The sequence below is a fragment of the Crocodylus siamensis genome, chromosome 9 (genome assembly GCF_052110815.1).
Source record: "Crocodylus siamensis isolate JL-2025a chromosome 9, ASM5211081v1, whole genome shotgun sequence".
NCBI classification, from domain to species: domain Eukaryota; kingdom Metazoa; phylum Chordata; order Crocodylia; family Crocodylidae; genus Crocodylus; species Crocodylus siamensis.
In genome coordinates this window covers 15234398-15254754 of record NC_143403.1, presented here as the reverse complement: position 1 = coordinate 15254754, position 20357 = coordinate 15234398, and the positions used below count along the sequence as shown (strand labels likewise).

General features: G+C 44.4%; 1 protein-coding gene across 2 annotated transcripts in view; it reads left to right on the top strand.

The window, feature by feature from the left end:
• Nucleotides 1–4426, top strand: part of CDH16 (cadherin 16) — a 76822-nt gene extending 72396 nt beyond the window's left edge. For both annotated transcript variants that reach the window (XM_090063000.1, XM_090063001.1), the window contains exons 17-18: nt 2686–2802; nt 3071–4426. In XM_090063000.1, the coding sequence (XP_089919126.1) occupies nt 2686–2802; nt 3071–3174 (221 nt within the window). In that variant the 3' untranslated portion in view covers nt 3175–4426. The remainder of the gene's footprint in view (nt 1–2685; nt 2803–3070) is intronic.
• Nucleotides 4427–20357: the final 15931 nt, after the last annotated feature.

Genomic DNA, 20357 nt, shown 5'->3' with positions numbered 1-20357 from the left:
GGGGTGTAGTGGTGCGTGAGGTCAGCAGGGGCCCAAGGCAGGGTGGCAAGAGCGCAGGGTCTGGTCCAGCACGTGATGCTGGAGCTGATGGGGAGGAGCAGCGGTGGCGGTGAGAAGGGGGGGCGGGGGGGGGCAGTTGGTGTAAGCAGAGCCCAGGCCAGTGCCCGGGCCAGGGCCAGCAGGGCCCCAGGCAGGGCAGCAGGAGGGGCTGGTGGGCAGGTGGGGAGGAGCAGGGGCAGTGGTGAAAAGGGGCAGGCAGGGGACAAGCACGAGCTGGTGCCCGGGGCCAGGGCTGGTGGGGTGGCAGGAGCTCAGGGCCTGGACTGGCACCCAGGGCCAGAGCTACCGGGGTGGCAGGAGCATGGGACCCGGAGCCAGGGCTGGCAGGAGTGCGGGGCCCGGGCGGGTGCGAGCCACTGCTCAAGGACACGTGCACGATGTCTCCTGCCCCCGGCCACAGCAGAGCTGAGCTGGTGGAGCCCTCCTGCCCCTGGGGTGCAGCCCATGTCCTTCTCCAGTCACGCACTCACCCACCACAGGGCATGGACAGCATCCCGAGCCTGCAGCCATCTGGCAGCAGCAGCTAGTTCCAGTGCCGGGTGTCCTGGAGGGAGCCCCCGCTGGGCAGAGGAGGCTGCGGGCACTGGCGGGCAGGTAGCCCTGCTGCTTCCTCCGCATTGCCTGGAGCCCACTGCCTTCTCACCAGAAATCCCTGGGCTGGCAGGGGGTCCCCAGCTCAGGCCCCACAGGTGGGGTGGCTGGGGTCAGGCACAGGTGTGCTGGTGGCCAGCAGGTGCAGCCAGTGGGGACAATTGTGGCAGCAGAACAATGAGACCAGGGGTCAGGGCCCGGCCCAGGGCGAGGTGGCAGGAGCGCAGGGACTGGGCCAGCAGGTGGTGCCCGAGCGGCCAGCGATGGAACCAATTACATTTATTTATATTAATTTCTATAGGGAAATGGGTTTCACTGAGCACGGTTCTGCTTAATGCTCAGTTTTTATGGAACCAATTAAGAGCGCTAAGCAAGGGTCGCCTGTACAGGATAAGAGTCACCAGATAGATACAGAGATTCAAATGTACAACAAAGAGTACAATGGGTTTTTCTCAGTTTTGAATTTGCCACTTTCTTATTTAATTGAAGATTCCATTATCCGAGTCCGAGTGAAGACAGTAGAAAGATTCCTACTGACTGGAGGCTGTCTAGCATTGCTCTAAATAAGAAAATGTTCAACTTTATACATGGAATTAAACTCACCAAGTTCCAAAGGAACATATATTGAAAGTTAAGCACTGAAAAAATCTTTTAGGATCAGTTTGTGTGAGTTTATATACATGTCAAAACAAGGAAAAAGACCATATTTACTTTAAATTTTTTGCAAATTGTTCAGTTTACCTATTTCACTTCATTTACATGAGTCTTCCATGAAAGGGTTAAAAGCCTGATGTCTCAAAACTTGTAAGTCTGTGGATAAGGAAAAAGTTAAGTGTTTTTCAGCAGGGCTGGAAAGTTGTTACTGATGAAAATGTTCCTCACTATTTAAAAATAATTTTACTAATTATTTCTTCACAATTTCTCTGCCTGTCACACTTCTAGTTAAGGCTAAAAATATAATGGGAGATGGTTTTTATTTTTTGCCAAAGAGGCAAGGAGCAACAAAAGGGTTCAGGGTTGCTTTCACAATGTACAATGTGTTCATCAAAACATATGACTAGAAATGGGCACTGTTTGAGAAGGTCTCTGATTCCCATTCTTTGGTTTTCAAGGAGTGAAGTTTATTTCCTTAGCATTAAGGCAGAGTGGATTTCAGTGACAAAATCAGAATCTTCTCCCTTTCCTAACTGTGAAAACACAATCACCTCCTCCCTACATTTTTCCTATACTCTATCATCACTACCAGTACATGATGGGTGTCCTGGCAGAGGTGGTGTAATGGGGTATGCTCAGGGACAGATCCAGGGGGGTTGCACTTGCACCCCTGTTTGATTCCTCCGCTATTCGGAGTTTAAAACCAACTGCCTGGCAGTGGTAGCAGCATTGCCAATCAGGCAGCGCTGATTGAGTCAACTGAATTCATGGCCCACTCATTGTAGTCTACCTGATACGTTCTAAATTCTTCATTCCACAGGTGTTAATGACCCTTTCTCCTTTTTAATGGTCTTGATGTTTCACTAATCAAGTGAGCCATTCTAGCTGTTCCTGGTAATGTAGCTCCTATATCTTTGCAGACTGTTTGTAACTCATTCCAATCGCGTTCTATTTGCTTTTGCTTTGATGGTAAACTGAATACTAGCACGTTAGTAAAGCTTTGAGTTTCTTTTTACTTAGAGAAAAATATGTGCTGTGTTATATGCGATGATGCACCACACCATCTGTATCCCCCTTTTCAAAATCCTACATCTGCCTATGGGTAGTACCAGACCCCGGTACTTGCTAGTGCTGACTGGAAAACAGATGGGTGGGAAGGAGTTGAAGAATGCACTCATTGGGACCTGAATCTGTAGAGACCTCTGGCTGGATATGGAGATTCAATTTTATACTGTTCTGGGTAAAATTGGGGCCCTTCTTCCACTCCAGTCCAAGTGCTGACAAAAATGCTCTTCCTACTTAGCTGCCTGTCCATGCTTCTAAAACAGCCATCAGAGGAATTCATGCTGCATTCTTTGTCTTTCTTTTTCTTGACCTCAGTCACCATTTGCTTATGTACAACTGAAGGACAGTGCATGCAAGAAGTTGGAAGAACAGAAGGAAGGCCCACAGTGTTATCTGCAGTGAGCATTATTGTTGGTACCATTGGAGCTATAGGTACGTCATTGCCCACAAACATTAAACAAAACAGAATCTGCCTTTTTATTACTAAATCTATTGTTTGCTCTTTTCTACCTGGAAGTAGCATTTCTACGTAAGCAGCTGTTGCTTTGTTATTCTTACCTCCCATAGTATTCACCTTGCTTTCCTCTTATCCATATATAAAAAAAAATGCAAAAATAAAGAAGTCTGATCCAACATTGTGAGCTTCTGCAAATATACTGTTAGCTTTACAATAATGTTGTTTTCCATTTTCCCTCCCCAGGTATCTTTTTGCTCATAATCTTTGTTCATTTGTCCCTCTTGGGAGCTAATAAAAAGAAGACAAACAAAGCGCGTGACATGATGCCTTTACAGTCCACAGCGTGACACAGCAAAATGATGGCCCAGCTTATTTTACAGAACACTTGTGAATGGATAGGTCAGCCAAACCCTGTGTCAAATTACCTTCAACCTGGTGCAGTCTTTGTGATTAAGACACAAGCACTGCGAAAGCTGAACACCCATAGTAACTTAAATGTCATGTCTCTGACTTGGAAAACCTCCTTTAGCTAAGAAAGCAAACTTTAGTAATACTTGTTGTTTCGGTTACTGTAAGAAGGTTTCTGAGTTTGCCTGGAAAAGTATATTAGGGACAAAGAGACAAGACCACAGTCCCAAGACCTCCGGATCTGTCTAATCTTCAGTAGCAGAAATATGATTCCTTCTTCTCTGTAATAGCCTGATTCTAAAGAGTGCTGAATATACTTAGCTGCCATTAAAATCAGTGGGAATTAAAGGTGTTCAGTGCCTAGCAGGACTGGGCCCAAATGAAAGGTTCCAACTGCTCCTATTCAAGTCACTAGTAAAATTCCTCTTGACCGGTATAAGAGAAGGAACCGCCTTAAATGGACTAAGTAAAGAGAAAGAGAACAGCAAAGGTACAGGTTAGTCTGGTCTCCATGGCAGCCTTCCTAATGAGGGAGACCGTGTTCTCCCCTTTCTTTAGGTAGGGTGCTCATTATGAGAAAAGAGTCCAGTGCCCCTGGTGAGATAAGTAGCACTGCTTTGCCTGACAGTATAACAGAACGTCCCGATCACATTGTCTATGTTCAATTCACTGCGTTTCGCCGTTGTATGACTGAACTTTTAAACAATAATTATTGCTGAAAAACAAGTTGCGGTTATTTTACATCCCTGTTTGTTCTAATATATAACATTGTCTTCTCCTTGGCTCCCTGGAAGTTGCAGCTTCTTGTTATTACCGGACTCATCAGAAATCCAAAAAGAAAGTGGAGGTACTTTTCAGAGCTACCCATCTATTGGCCTCTTTCAGCACTATGGAAAAATACCCTTATGTTCCTTCTGTTACATAGCTTACTGCAAGTAAAAAATGATTACTTTTGCTTTAAAAGTTAGTTAAGAATTGTAGATTTCTGGGAAGCTGTTAGTCATTTTCTACCTCCTGTGAAATTTCACAGGCATTAAGCGATTCAGTGGCTTAAATAGTGATTCCAACTTGTAAATGTTATAGTTCTATATACTGCATGACTCCGAGAGTTTATTAAATATAATTATTAAATGACCCTTTTGTTCTCTCTGTTACAATAAATAATCTGTAGACTAGATTCTGCTCACTGCATTATGGTTTCTACTTGACTCTATATTGTATTCAAAGCATGTTAGAAAATAAATAAGTATGACAAGAAATTTAAGTAGTGACATAAATGCCCAGGTTAGATCCCTGCTAGTCAATAAAATTTGTGCAAGAGGATGGCTATCTGTACTACTGCGTGTACTGCGTCCCACAGTTGTGAAACATCAGTAAGAAAAGAAAACATTTGCCAGTGAACATAGGGACTAGGCCCAAATCTCAGGTCCAATCCAGCTGCTGGGAAACTGCCTTAACCGTCTCCCTGAGGAATTGCTTGTGTCAGTGAAATCCGTTGGTGGGAAGAGGCTGCCACAGCAGGCATGAGATAAGGAGCGATCCTAGGCTGCCAGGATGGTTCCCAAGGTCACTCTAAGCTCCCCCAAGTTCTGGCCTGACTCCAGGACTGAATGAGCATAAACACAGCTTTGCTGCCCAGCCAGTCCAACTGTACCAAATTTATCTTAGGCTAAGCCAAGGATCTAGCTCATTCATCATAGCTATCTGATGCACATTCAATTCTGTAAGGCAACATAGGCACTAGAGATACTCCCATTGACAATGACTATGACTGCATGGGCTGGCTGACTCTTGGTTAAAACGCTGTTTTTAGGAATTCTGATCATTATCTTCCATGGCTGATGTTTCATTTTGATGCTTAAAACTGTGAGGCAATTACTGTATTGAATCGTGGAAAATGAGGGTTGGAAGGGACCTCAGGAGGTTGCATCTAGTCCAACCCCCTGCTCAGAGCAGGACCATCCCCGACTAGATCATCCCAGCCAGGGCTTTGTACAACCAGGTCTTAAAAACCTCCAAGGATGGAGAGTCTATCACCATTCTGGGTAACCTGTTCCAGTGTTTTATTACCCTCCTAGTGAGAATCTTTTTCTTAATAAGTAACCTAAACTTCCCGTACTGCAACTTGAGACCATTGCTCCTTGTTCTGTCATCTGCCACCACTGGTCTCACTCCATCCTCTTTCAAACCCCACTTCAGGTAGTTTAAGACTGCTATTATGTCTCCCCCCACCATCCCTAGTTGTCTCTTTGACTAAATAAGCCCAGTTCCCTCAGCCTCTCCTCAGCCCCCTAACTCTTTCTGTTGCTCTCCTCTGGACTCTCTCCAATTTGTCCACATCCATTCTGTGGTGGGGCACCCAAAACTGAACACACTACTCCAGATGTGGCCTCACCTGTGCTGAAGAGAGGGGAATAATCACTTCCCTCGACCTGCTGGCAACACACCTAACAATGCAGCCCAGGATGCTTCAAGCCTTCTTGGCACACTGCTGGCTCATATTCAGCTTCTTGTCCACTGTAACCCCCAGGTCCTTTTCTGCAGAGCTGCTGCCCAGCCAGTCACCCCAGCCTGCACCAATGCATGGGTTTGTTCTCTCCTAAGTGCAGGACTTTGCACTTGTCCCTGTTGAATCTCATGAGATTCCTTTTGGCCAAATCCTCCAATTTGTCTCAGTCACTCTGAATCCTAGCCCTACCCTCCAACGTATCTATTACTCCCCCAATCTCGGTGCCATCTGCAAACTTGATGAATGTGCACTTTAAGCCATCTTCCAGGTTGTTGATAAAGACATTGAACAAAACCAGCCCCAGGATCAACCCCTGGGGCACTCCACTTGATACCAGCCACCAACTAGACATCGAGCTATTGATTACTATCCTCTGAGCCTGATGCTCCAGCCAGTTTTCTATCCACCTTATGGTCCATTCATCCAGCCCATACTTCCTCAGCTTGCCTGCAAAAATGTTGTGGGAAACTGTATCAGAAATGTAGCTAAAATCAAAGTACACCACATCCAGCACACAGTTTCCAGGAGGGGCTTCAGCTGCTACTACTGCTGCAGCTGCTGGGGAAACTGCTTGGCTTCCCCAGCATCCATTGGCTCCTACTCATCCCCCTGCTGCAGCACTCGCTCTGAGCAGCAGGTAGTGAAGTGGCAGGGGGAAGAGGAGCTGCAGGTGGGTAAGAGCACGGATCATGGGACTGAGGCTGCTTGGAGTGCAGAGGAGGTTAGGAGGAGCTCGGAGATTGGGCGAGGGAGGGTTGGTGCATGTGGGACCCCTTACACAGCCCCCCCGATGGTGCACAGGCCCCACCGGCAGCAGCAGCAGCAGGCACTCAGGGTGCTTGTGGCCTGTGCAGGAGTCCTGGGACCTGTACAGCAGGGAGCGGTGAAGGCAGCCTGTTTCATCATGTAAGCCTTCCTCCCAGTGGTGCAGGAGTGCTGGGAGCTACGTGTGCACCACAGGAAGCCCCACAGGATAGAAGTAGGCTAGCCTGGCTATGCTCCTTGCCATCAAGTACAGCTCTGGCTGGAGCCATGTGCTGCTGGGTGGCAGTGCACCATGGCGGGGGGTGGGGGAAGAGTGTGTAGGAGGGTTCCCACACTTCCCCCCCCCCCTTCACACTACTGGGTTTTTAGTTGTAGCCGTGTTGGTCTAAGGACATAGGCAGGCAAGGTTCTTTGAGTAAATGTGGTATCTTTTATTAGACCAACCGAGTAGTCGGAAAAAATGGTGATAGAATTCATTATGTGACCTACCAACAACAGCTCTCTAATCCCGCTCCAGCACACCAAGCCACTCTGCTGCTTCCAGCTACTCCAGGCTACATGTACCAGAAGCAGAGGACAGCCAGAGCTGCACTGTTCTTCCTGACAACAGTGATCACTGCAGAGCTCAGATACTACACCCTGAGAGGAAGGGGCAATGCTGCTGCCAGGTCACTCCGGTACACTAGTATCCCTTTTCTCTTCGTTTATATTCTCCTTTCAAGCAACTTATTATCACTTTAGTTCTGGTTTTCTGCTTTTCAAGCACAAATAACCCTTCTTTGGTCCCCTGTGATAACAAATCTGCTACAACCACAAAGTGTTTCTTGATTTTGTGATCACACAGAGGTATGCAATTTATATAGCAAAATATACATTCAAAATACTTAAGATGAGGGTGTATTTGGACTAAGAATTTCATTGCCAAGTACATTTTCATGATGAAAAAGAAGGAACCTAAAGAAGTGAGAACTACTGCATCAGACCAGAGAATTTCAGGTATCTATTATTTCTTAGACAGCTGTAAACACTTCCTTATTACCTAGCCCAATACTAGTTGGAGTCAATCACTGCTTTTCTATAGGTGTAACCTTGTTACATTTGATTAGCAGAAAGTTTCATTTTACCCTCTGATGAAAGTAACCTTTATCACAGCTGCCCACAGTTACATTTAAGATCATTTTCCTACAGTGGAAGGTCATGGTCATGGGATGAAACTTCAACCCCTTGCTAGATTGCCATTTGAACCATGACTTTTGGAAACTAAAATGCAGTCAGTCAGCTTAGCGGGCTTTTGCCAATGCAGACATTTGGTTTATAATTCATTAAAAAAAAAAAAAATAACCACCTAACTGGATTATAAGAGAGTTTTTGTTATTTTGCAACAAAGCTCTATTGAAAGAGAGGGAGGGGAAGCTTCTGTTATGATTGAGACTGATCTCAAAGCTTGTAACTTGTAAAATAATTAAATCCACCATCTGTATGTTGGTACCTATTTTTAGTAGCTTTTCTTTCTTTTTTTTTTTTTTTGACTGGAAACCAAGTTGACCTACTGCAGCTGCCAGGATAGGGTAAAAGTGGCAGTGTACCACGGGCGTGCAGTACAGCACGTTCTGTTTAGACTGGAGACCCTACCCTGCACAAAAGCCAGACCCACGACCAAAAAAAGTTCTGCTGGTTTTCTGCCTTGAGGAGGATGTGCTCGCATGAGCTCTTGACTGTATTTTACCCTTTTTTAGAAACTGAATGAAGTCCCCACCTGGCAAAACCATATCACTGAACTTAAGAGAGCAAAAGGCTTGAAGATTTTACCACCATACTCAGGAACATAGGGATCTGCTGTAGGTGTTAAAACCCTGAAGAATGACGTAGTGAGGCGAATGGTAAGATGCAATTAAAAATGGATTCAAAGTGTCCCCTACCAGATGGGAACCTCTCTCTCAGGGGCAGACTAGGCAAAACTAGTGCCTTGCCTGGAGATGTTCTGCAGATAAAGCCCTAGAAAGACCCGCAGGTGAGAAGGTTTGTGTTAGGATGTTCTTTGAATTACCAATAAAGATTCATAAAAGCAACACAAAAGCTTAGGTTTCTTCTAAGCTCTTTTGTGCTTGTGATAAATATCTTTCCTGCTTTTATTTCTTTAATATAACCATGAGATTCTTTTTTGGTTTTTTCCCTTGAAACTGACTGTAAGAGGCAGAAAACTAGCAGGATTTTGATCTCAACAGAACAACTGAGCAAGACCTAACACCCTGAGAGGATGAATTATTTTTACTACTATTATTATTACTTGGATTTGTCAACACTGAATTAACTTAAATGTATTAGAAACATTTGGGAAAAAAATCTTTATTAAAGACTTTTACCCACCTAAATCTTGTCCACACTGGGCACATCTACACATTTAAGACATTTACTGTGGAGCTGCCTAATTAGTAAAGTTTCAGCGTGTACATGTGCAGCCCTCTTAGGCCTCAGTAAGCTTATTAACTCCTCTGTAGGTTAATCTTTGTAAACATAAGTACTATCCTATGGCACCACTCTTTAGTGTACAGTAACATGTGTAAACTCTGGCAGGGGCACAAGGGCAGCTCAGTGCGGGGGCTGTGTGCTTGCTAGCCCTGCACTAGAGCACTCCTTGTGCCCCAGCCAGCCTCTCCATAGCACGTTGAGCTGGGTCAGAGCAGCCCTGGGTTAGCATGCTGACCCCCTGGGTTCCCTGCCACCCAGGACTGCTCCAACCCAGGTCAATATGCTGCAGTCCTGGGTGCACATGTAAATACAGTGCCCAAGAGCAACAAACTCAAACACGATATGCACCACAGTTTATCACATCCCATTAATTTTATGTGTAGATGCACCCTCTTAAATTAAGAGCTAAGTTTGCCATGCATACCTTTGAAACTTCCAGCTTGTTGACATTCCTGATATTTCTAAGGTTTAAAGAAGCTTCCTTTATACATCACGCATGCACATACACAAATGTATCCCCACTCCCCAACTATAGGTATTTTTTAATTTTCCAATCACATGCCATGCATTAGGGTGATGCAGAAAGATCCCTGTTATTACAGCAGAGGTCAAGTGTAGCATAGAGCCTTTGTGCTACTGGAGAATAACTAGCATCTGACTACCTGGACAGTAAAACATGGTAATTCCATGCTAAATGACAGCCTCTGAGCGATAAGCCTATGGCTTCCCGTTTTTTCCCCATTATGAGCTGATACCTGAAAGAGTGAGCAGCAGACTCTCTCTGATGGTACAGTGGACAAGGGAGCAACAGGAATACCAGTGTCATGAGGAGTGAATGAAGACAGCAAACAAAAAAAGAAAAGGTGCAATCAGTGAGAAAGAAGTACAGGCATCAAGCAGTGAATACCAAAGTTTTAGAATACTTTTCACAAGGAAGACCAAAACATCTGCATCTGTACATGGGACAAGATTGCCAGGGCACATGGAGAAAGCAACTGTGTCGGGCAGTTGGTCAGTCTGTTTGCCTAGCCACTTGACAAAATTTGCCTTTAAGAATGTGTGATGCCCAGCACGATTACTGCTAATACACTTCCATCAGCAGTGTTGCAGCAGCTGGGGAACATCCCAGGATAAACATTCAGACTCCCTACATGGAAACCAACTGCTTTTCTTCTCTACTTGTAATTGTTCTTTTCATGTCCTTAAAAATGATATAAGCAAGTACAATAATTATCTTCCCAATCTCATGGAATAGGGACCTGTTTCAAGTGGAATGTGTTTCAAGGAGCACTGTATTTGCTTATTATTATCAAGACTTATCCAGACAAAGCTGGTTTCATATCGCGTCTTCCTGCAAGAGGCTGCATCTCTGTTTCCAAGAGCATTCTCAGAAGATGGTCAGACAACACACCTGACTTGTAATCATTATTACAAGGAATAAATAAAGTGCAGTCAGTTATCAGACAAACAGTATTGCATTCATTTAAAAAAAATCTAAAGTCTTGATTAAAAGAGCGAAGCAATGTTCCCTGATCTGGTGAGAAAGAGAGAGAAAAAGACAGGAGCGTCAAATATAAAGGCATTAACGTACCAGAGTTAGACATTGCATCGAGAAAGTAATTTGCCAGGAGCCCCTCAAGCCATAAACAGGATTGTATCAGCACAAAGAGTAACAGATTGGAACATGGTTCCTCATCAAGGATAAATCAGATCTAAATTTCTTGTGCCCTACCAATAATCTCTATCACAGCTCTGCATTTAAATAAAGCATTTTGATCTGTTTTATGAATGCATTCCTTTGGGCCAGTCAGATGTCACTGATTCAAAAGTTAATAACTATTCCACTACAGCATTACCCTTTGACTGAAGTCATTGGGATATACCTGTTATTTTTAGCAGTAAGAATTTGAAGCCAGACCTACCTTAGCATTCAGCACCAAAGCAGTTAAAAGGAGCTGAAACTGTACTTGGTTGAAGTCTAAAGCCAAACCTTTACAGTGTAAAATGTTCAGTGATACACTGATGATTTTGACAGTATATCACTCTCCCCTCTCACCACCCACACACAATTTTTGCAGTTACAGCAAAAGTTGGGTGATAGTTATGCTGATCCAAATATAGCAACCAACAGAAGAGGGGCCCAAACCAGACACTTTTCCAATCCAAAAGAAGCTTAAAAATCAGCAGTGAGCGATTACACAAATGAACCAAAAATGAAAATAGAGCCATTCATGTACAAGGAATGTAAACATGATGGGTATTTTTAAACTTTTTTCCATCCCCAGAGTGGCTGTAACACCTTAAATATGGCAAATGTTTTCTCTAGACCTGAAACAGATGTAAAAGTTTATAAGCTCTATCTTAATCCTTTTGATATACATGAGCATGACTGATGTCACATCAGTGCTGTGTGGGTGTGTAACCTGCTCAATATACTGCTTATGTACCAGGTAGGGCCTGATTTCAGGGAATAGGTACTTAATGTGTTGGCACATATGTGAACTGAATTCCCTCCTGCAGCATACAGGCACAGAAACATGATCAAATATGCAAATGAAGCCCCCCATTTTGCAAATGTATGCAACTACACCACCACATCACTATGTGCATGTGCAAATCACGCTGTGCACACATAAAATGCATTCCCAGTTCCTAACTACAACAAAGAATGGAGTCATCAAAATGTCAAAACTTGAAATTAAGCCAGTGTTTGTCAACCTTTTTTACTCGATAGATTCAAGGCACCCCTCAGAAAATATCAGCTCATACTCTTCACTTAATTTTTTACTATAAAAACAAAAAAGAGCAATTCTTCTGCTGCAAAGAACTCAGAAAGTCCCCAACAGGGCAGAATGTTTTTAACACTCTGGATTCCTATTTGAAATCTCTGGGTTTATCTTGTGAATCCTGTTTGTGTGCCTAAAAGTGCTTACATTGAACAGCATCCTACAGCACCCTTGAAAGGAGCTTATGGTATCCCAGGGATGCAGCACCCCCATTTAGAATCACTGCTGTAAGCCTTTTAGGTCAGGGCTTGTTTCTTCCCCATGTTTGTTCAGCATGGGGCACAATGACACCCCAATCTGCACTGAAGCTGTTGGTGTCATCCAAATACTCACTGCTAACAATGCTAACAAAAGAGGTTTAGTTCTGGGCAATATTTCTTCTGGTTTCACTTGTAACATATGCATATATTACACACACACACACACACACACACGTATATATATATATTAAATATAATTTAATATAATAGAGTGTGTGTGTGTTTGTGTGTGCATGCACGCACGCAACACCTACACACACATTTGATTGTTGTATATTGTATTTTTATGTGGGCAAGATGGTCTACATGGCAAGCTGGAGCCTGTACCTGGGCAAAATATGTAAAACCCCCTGGCCACATTGGGCAGAGGATGCAGGGGATTCTTTGGGCAGAGCGGTTAGGAGAAAGCTGGCTGTTTTCCGGGAGGAGAAGGTGCCAGAAGCTGCTGAAGAGTGAAGTCTCTATCAGGAAAGTTTGTGTTTTCCACATCACTGAAATTGTACGTATAACTATTGTGCTTCATTGACCAACTTGGGACTACTGTATGTTGAAGCAGTACTGGTTTTTGTTCGTACCATGTAACCTCTGTAATAAATAAGGTTTAATTGTTGTAATTTGGTTGGTGGTGCCTCTTTTGAGGTGGTTTTTTTACTATTTCTGGCTTTGCTTGTTTTCCAATTTAAAAAAAAACAAACCAAAAACTCTTCCAAGGGAGGAGATGCAGATCCCGAAAAGAGAAGCTCAGGTGGAGGAAGAGAGGGGGAGAATTGCCCCAGAGTCTGGGAACTCCTTCCTCCTTCTGTTCTTCCCCTTTTTCTTGTTTGAGATTTTAAGGGATTAATACTGGGGGGAAAAGTATTGGTTCATTGGGTTTGCAGGCCAGGATTTAGGCCTGGAAGCTTAAACAGGGCTGGACCCTGGCTGTTTCTAATCCTGCCAGTTTTGGGCCAGCTATAACCTTTCATCAATCTGGTTCTTTTGGAATTTTCCTGCAGTTTTGTTTCAGCAGGCCACATAATCCAGCCCAGAAATATGGGGTGTGTGCTTGCTGCCTGGAGCTGCAGTCACTCCCCACACACCTAGACAGTCTCTTCATGGGTCACGACATTATCCGTCCAAGAGCACCAAGGGGCCCCTTGCACCACTGAAGGACCCACGCTCTCAAGCGGCTTCCCCTGGCACAGCGCAACCTATAGACTATATTGTGTAGTTAGTGTTTCACATTGCATTTTGTGTTTTTTCCTGTTTCCTGTATTAAATCTGTTTTTTTGTTACATTGCTTGCAAAGAGGAGGTTTTTATTTATGCAGGACACCCTAATAATTAATTTAGTGCTCCCAGATTTCTAGGTGGGGCTCTAGCCACAGGAATAATTTATGAGATACCCCTAAATGTGAACCCAGCCCTTGTGCTGCTGATCAGTGCCCAGCAGAAGGGTTACATGTGCTTGTGTGTGTATACGCACACACGCACACACACGATTCGATCTTCAGCACAGAGTAAAAAGCACAATCAACCAATGTTAATGCTAAATGTAATTTAGTTTGATCCCCATGACCCGTGGCAGATTTATTAGGGCAGGACAAGACAATTCCCTACTGAATTCTCTCTTTCAGGGCTGTAGGTGGGCTCAACCAGGTAGCAGATTCTTTCACCCTCCTGGAAGCCCTCTGCTGAGTAGATCAGAGGCTGTTCTACTTGGTCCACATTTTCAAGATCATTATGTGGCTTCTTCTGCCTCTAGAAATGTCACAGATCATACATATTTATACAGTCATTGAAATGCAAAGCCAACTTCAAGAGGTTGTCTCCATAGAATATGGCCAAGGACATAAAATATCAAGATGATAAGGCTCCTTTCTGGTATCTTTAGTCTTTCACAGCTACACCAGAACTCCAGACTTACTACTAATATCAACATAATACTCCCCAAAGGCTGGTGCCTAAGAGAGTTTGAAAGCTCTTGGACTACTGCAATGGGCCATATTGAGAAAGAAAGCTGCTGTGCCAAGACCAAGTTTTGGGCTCGTGGTGACACAGGACTCAATCTGGCAAAAAGATGACCTAGTATTTAAAAAAAAAAAGGATATTCCCAGAGGGAACATAAAAAGGCTGGAGATAAAGCACACCCTGCTGAGCCAGGGTTTAGGTCATATGCTCACATAAAATGACATCGCTCTCCTGACATCAACTTTTATTTCTTTGAAACAACCTTCTTCAGCCATTTACATTGGGGCTCATTTACTCTTTTGTCTCTTGAGTCCATGGCCCCTTTGATAATGTCACACCTGCATTGCTTTTCCCAACTCTCTGCCTCTTACAATCACTGAGGAAGAAAAAAGAGAAACCTTGCCAAAGCAGGCAAGGAGAGCTTGTTCTCAGTTTGAATGAAACCAGAATTACATCCACACTGTGTTTCCTAAATGGTCTCTGTGCCCCTGCACATTGACTCACCTTCACAGTCTTAGCTGAAATGCAATTAATCCCCTTGCCATGGGCTGTATCAGCCTTAGCAGTGATGCTTTTATGCCTTGCCTTTTCCCTCTAATTCTGCTCAGCACACAGGTCTCTGACTCAGGCAGTGTGAAGCACAATGGTCCTCCTACACAGCTTTTCCCAGCTTGTGTGAGTCTTCTTCCTGGACACTGCTTGCCCTATGGAACTGCACAACTCATGTGGAAAGCAAGGGAACTGGTGGAAAGTTGTGTTTTTGCAGTTATATTTTATATTTACCAATTACCAAACCTTTCCAAGTTCTTACTGTACAAGTGCTATGTGATTAGGAGTAAAAATAGTAACAGCATAAGTACCCTACCTGCACATACATGACCTGCGTGGGAAATTAATGGTCATGGAATATATCAAGTCAATAATTCAGAACAGAAAAACATTCCCACGCTGTGGCCTATTGATTATGCATGAAGCTAGAACAGCTCAGTCAACATGTTAAAAATAGGCAGATCCTGCTGTTGCAGGAATAACATAGGGTCTGTGGTCTTCTTACATAGGAAGTCAGATTAGATATTAAAGCCATAATTTATGATCATCTATTGATCAATAGTTTCGACTTCACTTTCTTATTCCGATTTTCTGCCCATGGTTTCTGCATAGCTGTGTGCCTAGAGATGCAACATAGGGTCTATCCACTCAGTAGAAAACATTGATTTATACAGATACTACCCTGGCTCTACAGAAAAAGCAGGGTAAATTAGCCAAGGAAGTTCCTGAACTAGCCAAATGTCTGCACAACACTGTGCCAGGCAGACACAACCTCAATAAGAAGTCTGCAGTTCAAGTCTGGAACATCCTTAGAGCTTACCAAATACTTTTCATCCTCAGAGCATTTCTAAAATGCCATGGCCAGCTGAGCACTTTCCCATGCCCATGCTCTCTGTAAGCTAGGCACAAAGAAAGACATGTGGCAAATACTGATCAGTAGGCTGCACAAGCATTAGAAACAGAGTGACTCCTGCCACTATGTCCGAGGCAGGTAAAAAAGTTTCACATTTTTACAGGTTTTTCAAATGGAAAAACTGACACGTAGACATTAAGTCACCTGCCCCCTGGAGCCTTGCTTACACTAGGAATCAGTTGCAGGTAGGGAAACATGTTCACTAAAACATTTGAACCAACCCAGCGTGAAACATGTTTTTGTCATTATCGTTCAACATGACTGCCCTTGTTAGCAATGTTTTAAGTGGTGATGGTTCACCCTAGGGAAGAACTTCTCTCTGTCCACTCCAAAGTGCCGAGTCACATTTGTGATCATGCGAGTTAAACTCCGCTAGCTGACACATTTTCTGAGATGATGCATTTCCCCGGGAGATGCAGTTGGTGAGTCAGTATCTTTGCCTGCAGTGAGTCAACATCCAGAGGAGGAGAACTCAAGAGATTCTTGAATACAAAGACCACTAACCCTCACATTCATCAATTCCAACAGCAGCAAAATTTGAGAGAGGTGTACTAAAATAACAACACTGCAAGGAAAAGGAATGAAACCACAACAGAAATATGGAAGCTCAGTTTGCAGGCTCTTTGAGGCCAGGACCATCTTTTTGTTCTGTTTTTGTACAGTGTCTTGCACAATTAGGGTTTTAGCCCATGACTGGGGCTCCCTGGCACTACCATAAAACAATAATAACATTAAAAGAACGTAAACCCGGTAGAACAATCCTAAGGCACAGCACATCATAGCAACAAAGGGTAACGGAACAGAAAGAACCCATTATTTCCCTCTCAAAAAATACTCTATCATTGAATGTTGTCACTTGGAGCTGGGAGGAAAAGGATTTAAGAGGAGGAATATTTGCCATGACTAATCCTGCAAATGACCTGAGAGGAGAAGCAGTTACACGTGTACTGGGCATAAGGCATCATCTAAGGAGCAGAGTTAGTAAAGACAAGAGTCCATTTTGCAGATGCTGATGACATAATGATGTCTTTTTAAGTACTCAAGTAGTTACAGTAATCACATAATCTATAGGAGACTATTTGGTGATAGATGTTCCAATCAGGCTCTGATTTAAAAGCACATGCATTTTTAAAAGAACTTTACTGTAGTTTTGATTTAAAACTCAGGCCCACAACTAGGGGCGGAAGCATTTAATTTTCATGTTTTTGTGAACAGCTGGTAAGAGTGGTGACAAAATTTCTATGCATTTTAAGTTCTTAAAAGATAGAAGAGCTACCCCATCCCTCCCCGCTTTCCATCTCTGCTTCTGAATGTAAAATCTGTATGTGAAAATACAGCACTGACGTATGCAGTCATAGAAACTGTACAGCCACATGGCCAATAAAATATCTCACTAGTCACTTTTGTATGCCATTACTACAAAGGGGTATGCAGCCTTGGCATTTGCCAACACAAAACCTCTCAATTTTCATATGCAACAGTTGGCCATTCAGAAACTGCACATCAGAGCCACATATATACATACACACTTGGAAAAAAAAATACCAACTCAAGATCCAAAGACCCCCAAACTTTGGGAAACTACATCTGAAGTTGACAGGTTGAGCCTGACTTTAAAGGTGGGTAGTCAACTAGCTTGACCAGATTCCTTCTTAAGACACGTAAAAGATGGTGGAAAGAACCCTGGAAAAGGAAAAACTGATTTTCTTCTTTCCTCCTGAATCAGAGCTGTGGCAGCTATTAACCACGGTTCATGCCCTAAAGATGGATGGTAGATTAGGAAGCTTTTAAAAATGTGGCTGCCAGGATTCCCCAGCCAGTCAGTGCTAATAATCAGGGATCTACCTTATTTGCAACTTCACATTTTTTGTGGAAACCACAATGTCGCAGGGCACTAAGGGTTGAAACTGCCTAGGGAGAGAGCCCTAGCTGTCAGTCAGGAACCTCCCAGCTACAGGTTACCATGGCAGCAGGAATGAGGGAATTAGCCCTCACCCGTCAGTGGTCAGCTGACTGGAAGAGGCAGGGCCTGGGGCATATATAACCCCAGGGCTGGGACCAGAGGGTCAGTTCTCTGCCAGCAGCCAGGGGGGAAGGAGCTCTCCCAGAGGAAGATAAGTGAAGAGGCCTGACTGCCCACCTCCTGCTGCTGGTAAGGTTAAGGGCCTTCAGGAGCTCACCAGCTACCCTGGCCTACAAGGCAGGTAGTGCTGGGGGGAAGGCTGATTCTTTTAAAGGGACAGAGCACACCCTGAGCTGCTTGCATGATGTTACACCCCAGGGGCTCATATTTTGATTTCTGTTTGTAGACTGGAGGATTGGGCTGAGGCTATTGGGGAAGGAGGAGGCCTAATTGGGGGCCTGCTACAGTGTGGGGACCCCAGTGCCAGCGTGGTCACAGAGAGAGACAAGGCTGCGGAGAACCCAGTGCCAAGCGGTGCCAAGGGAGACAGGGCTGCGGAGAGCCCAGCAACGACCTGAGGCCAAGTGAAACTAAGGCCTTGGAGGGACATTGCGGGAATGCCATCTCTGCAGCTTGGGGTGTGGTAAAGAGATGGTTTGGAGCCACGCATCTAGCCCATAAGGCTGAGGGTATCCCGAGAGGCACCCATTTTGAAGTGGGACCCAAAAGGGGTCTGAGAACCCACAGGGGTCAGTGGGGTCCATCAGGACTGCCCAAAATACAAAGGTGAGGGCAGCCTCCCTATTTGTTATAATTACAACAAGATGTGGCAGGTGAGAGAGGGTGCCCGTTGGGCAGGATTGGCATGGTCGAGGAGCCCTAGGGTACTGCAGCCATCCCTGGGGACCCCATCCCATGACACAACAAAGTGGTTTCTGTGAACCCCGCAATTTTGGCATGGAATCACCAGGGGGGGCCTTACTAAAATGAAATGCCCACTTCCCAGTGGGGGCCTGCGGTCCTTAGGGCCTTTGGGTGTGGGGGGAAACAGTCACTGACATAAATAGTAGCCCCCCCCCACTGACTGGCTGAAAGGATTGCCTGTCATGGAGCCCCACCCCTCTCTGTAGCAAGGGGCGGGGCTGCCCACTGTGTTTCACTCTTCCAAACAGCAGTGAAGAGTGGTGCTGCTGGAGCCCCCGGCCAATCAGCATCAGGGAGGGTGGGGCACGCTGCAAAAAGACCATTAAAATGGTGCTGTGTGCCATGAGCATCCCACGTTTTTCCTTTCCCCTCAGCGTGACTTGAGTAGCTCCCTGCTAATAATGTTCCAAGAAATCGCATCAAAAGAAGATCTCTTCCTATGCATCTTTTCAGGGGTAAGATGCCTGCAAGGGGCAGTTCAGCTGGGACCTTGCCTCGGCATTCTATTTCCTTCCATGCGTTTAATCCTTTTCTTAAAGCAACACAACAGTATTGCAGCAGCAAGGCTATATTTAAATACCTTTCTTAACAGCAAAAACAGCGATAACACAGCATTAATCAAACTTTATAAATTTAATGTACCAGCTTCAGCTCTATTCCGGGGTCTATCTGATGGAAAGCCTCAATACAATGCAGGGCACCCAACAGACACATGTACAGTAAAAACAAAGAGTTGAAAGAAAACAACTCAACCACCCAAATCATCTGATGCTGGATTCCCAGTGCAAGATAGGATTTGCACAGTTGCTTTTCTTATCAGCACAGCTGTTTTTTGGTTGCACAATTGATTGGTTAGGAGTAGAACGATCACTGGCACAGAACTGAATGAACTTTGCAATGTAATCAACAAAAACTCGCCGCACCCGCTGCCATCTATAAATAGCACCTGAAATTCATTATTCAGGATTTGTCAGTCAAATGTGAAAGGAGGAAGGAATTTTAAAAATCAATGCAAATGGAGAGATGAAGTTTTAAAAGGTGGTACATTGGAAATGCTATAGCAGCAGCCCTCATTAAAAAAAATAATCATCCCAGAAAATATATTCATGGATTTAGTCTGCATTGCAAACACTGAGTAATAGGGAATGATTTAATCTACTCCAACATTTCCAAACAGGAGGCAAAGTGGTTGGCTGACTACCTTAGCCCTTATGGCAGGATGGGATTATTTTGTTGATCCACTTAACTGCAATAAAACTAAAATCAGTCTTTTTTGAGGGCAAAGATGAGAATGCCCAGTGCTTGCGCATTTTCAGTGACAGCAGGTTCTGCTGGTGCAGCACCTGATTCACTTATCATCTGCACCCCTAAATCTGAGACACAAGTTTCTTAAGCAGCCCACATTTCTACCTGTCAACTTCAGCTTCCCCACTCATCAGTGGGAGCTCTGCAGCTGAGTCATTCTTCAGACACTGCTGTCCTTCCTGTCCACCCCCAGATGTTGTCAAGAGGAGCAATCCTTGAACAGCTTCATTTTCAGAAAGGCAGCCCTTCCTTCCGAACATCGGCAGCAGTCACTTCACAAAGGGAAGACATCCCACAAGAAATGCTTTGGAATTTGTCCATCCGAAGTGGTGCAGCTGTCTTTTCAAGGTCATTTATAGACTTTTAGCTACAGTACAAGTTCTTTATTATAGAGAAACAGCACATTCATAAAACATGCCAGGCTCACAAACAACAGTCCCCTCTATAACCACACACACAAGGAAATTATGGTTTCAGCTGAAAATATGCCTTCATTGGAAGCACCTCCACATCATCTTGTGGCTGATGAGTGGCTCCGCATGCAATGAAGGAGGTGGTAGTCTCATACCAGTCCCTACTGATCAGTGTTAACATTACCTAGCCTTGCTACACAACTGGAATTAAATGGCTGCCCTTCAACAGAAATGACAGAATCTTACAGGAGTTGCATAAGGACAGGGGCATATGTAGTCTAGTGGATGGCCCAACAGGAGAGGGCCACATTAGTCCAATGTACCTGAACTAAGGGGGAATTCCAGGAGCTTCATCCAAATTATAGGGCAAGTTGTGG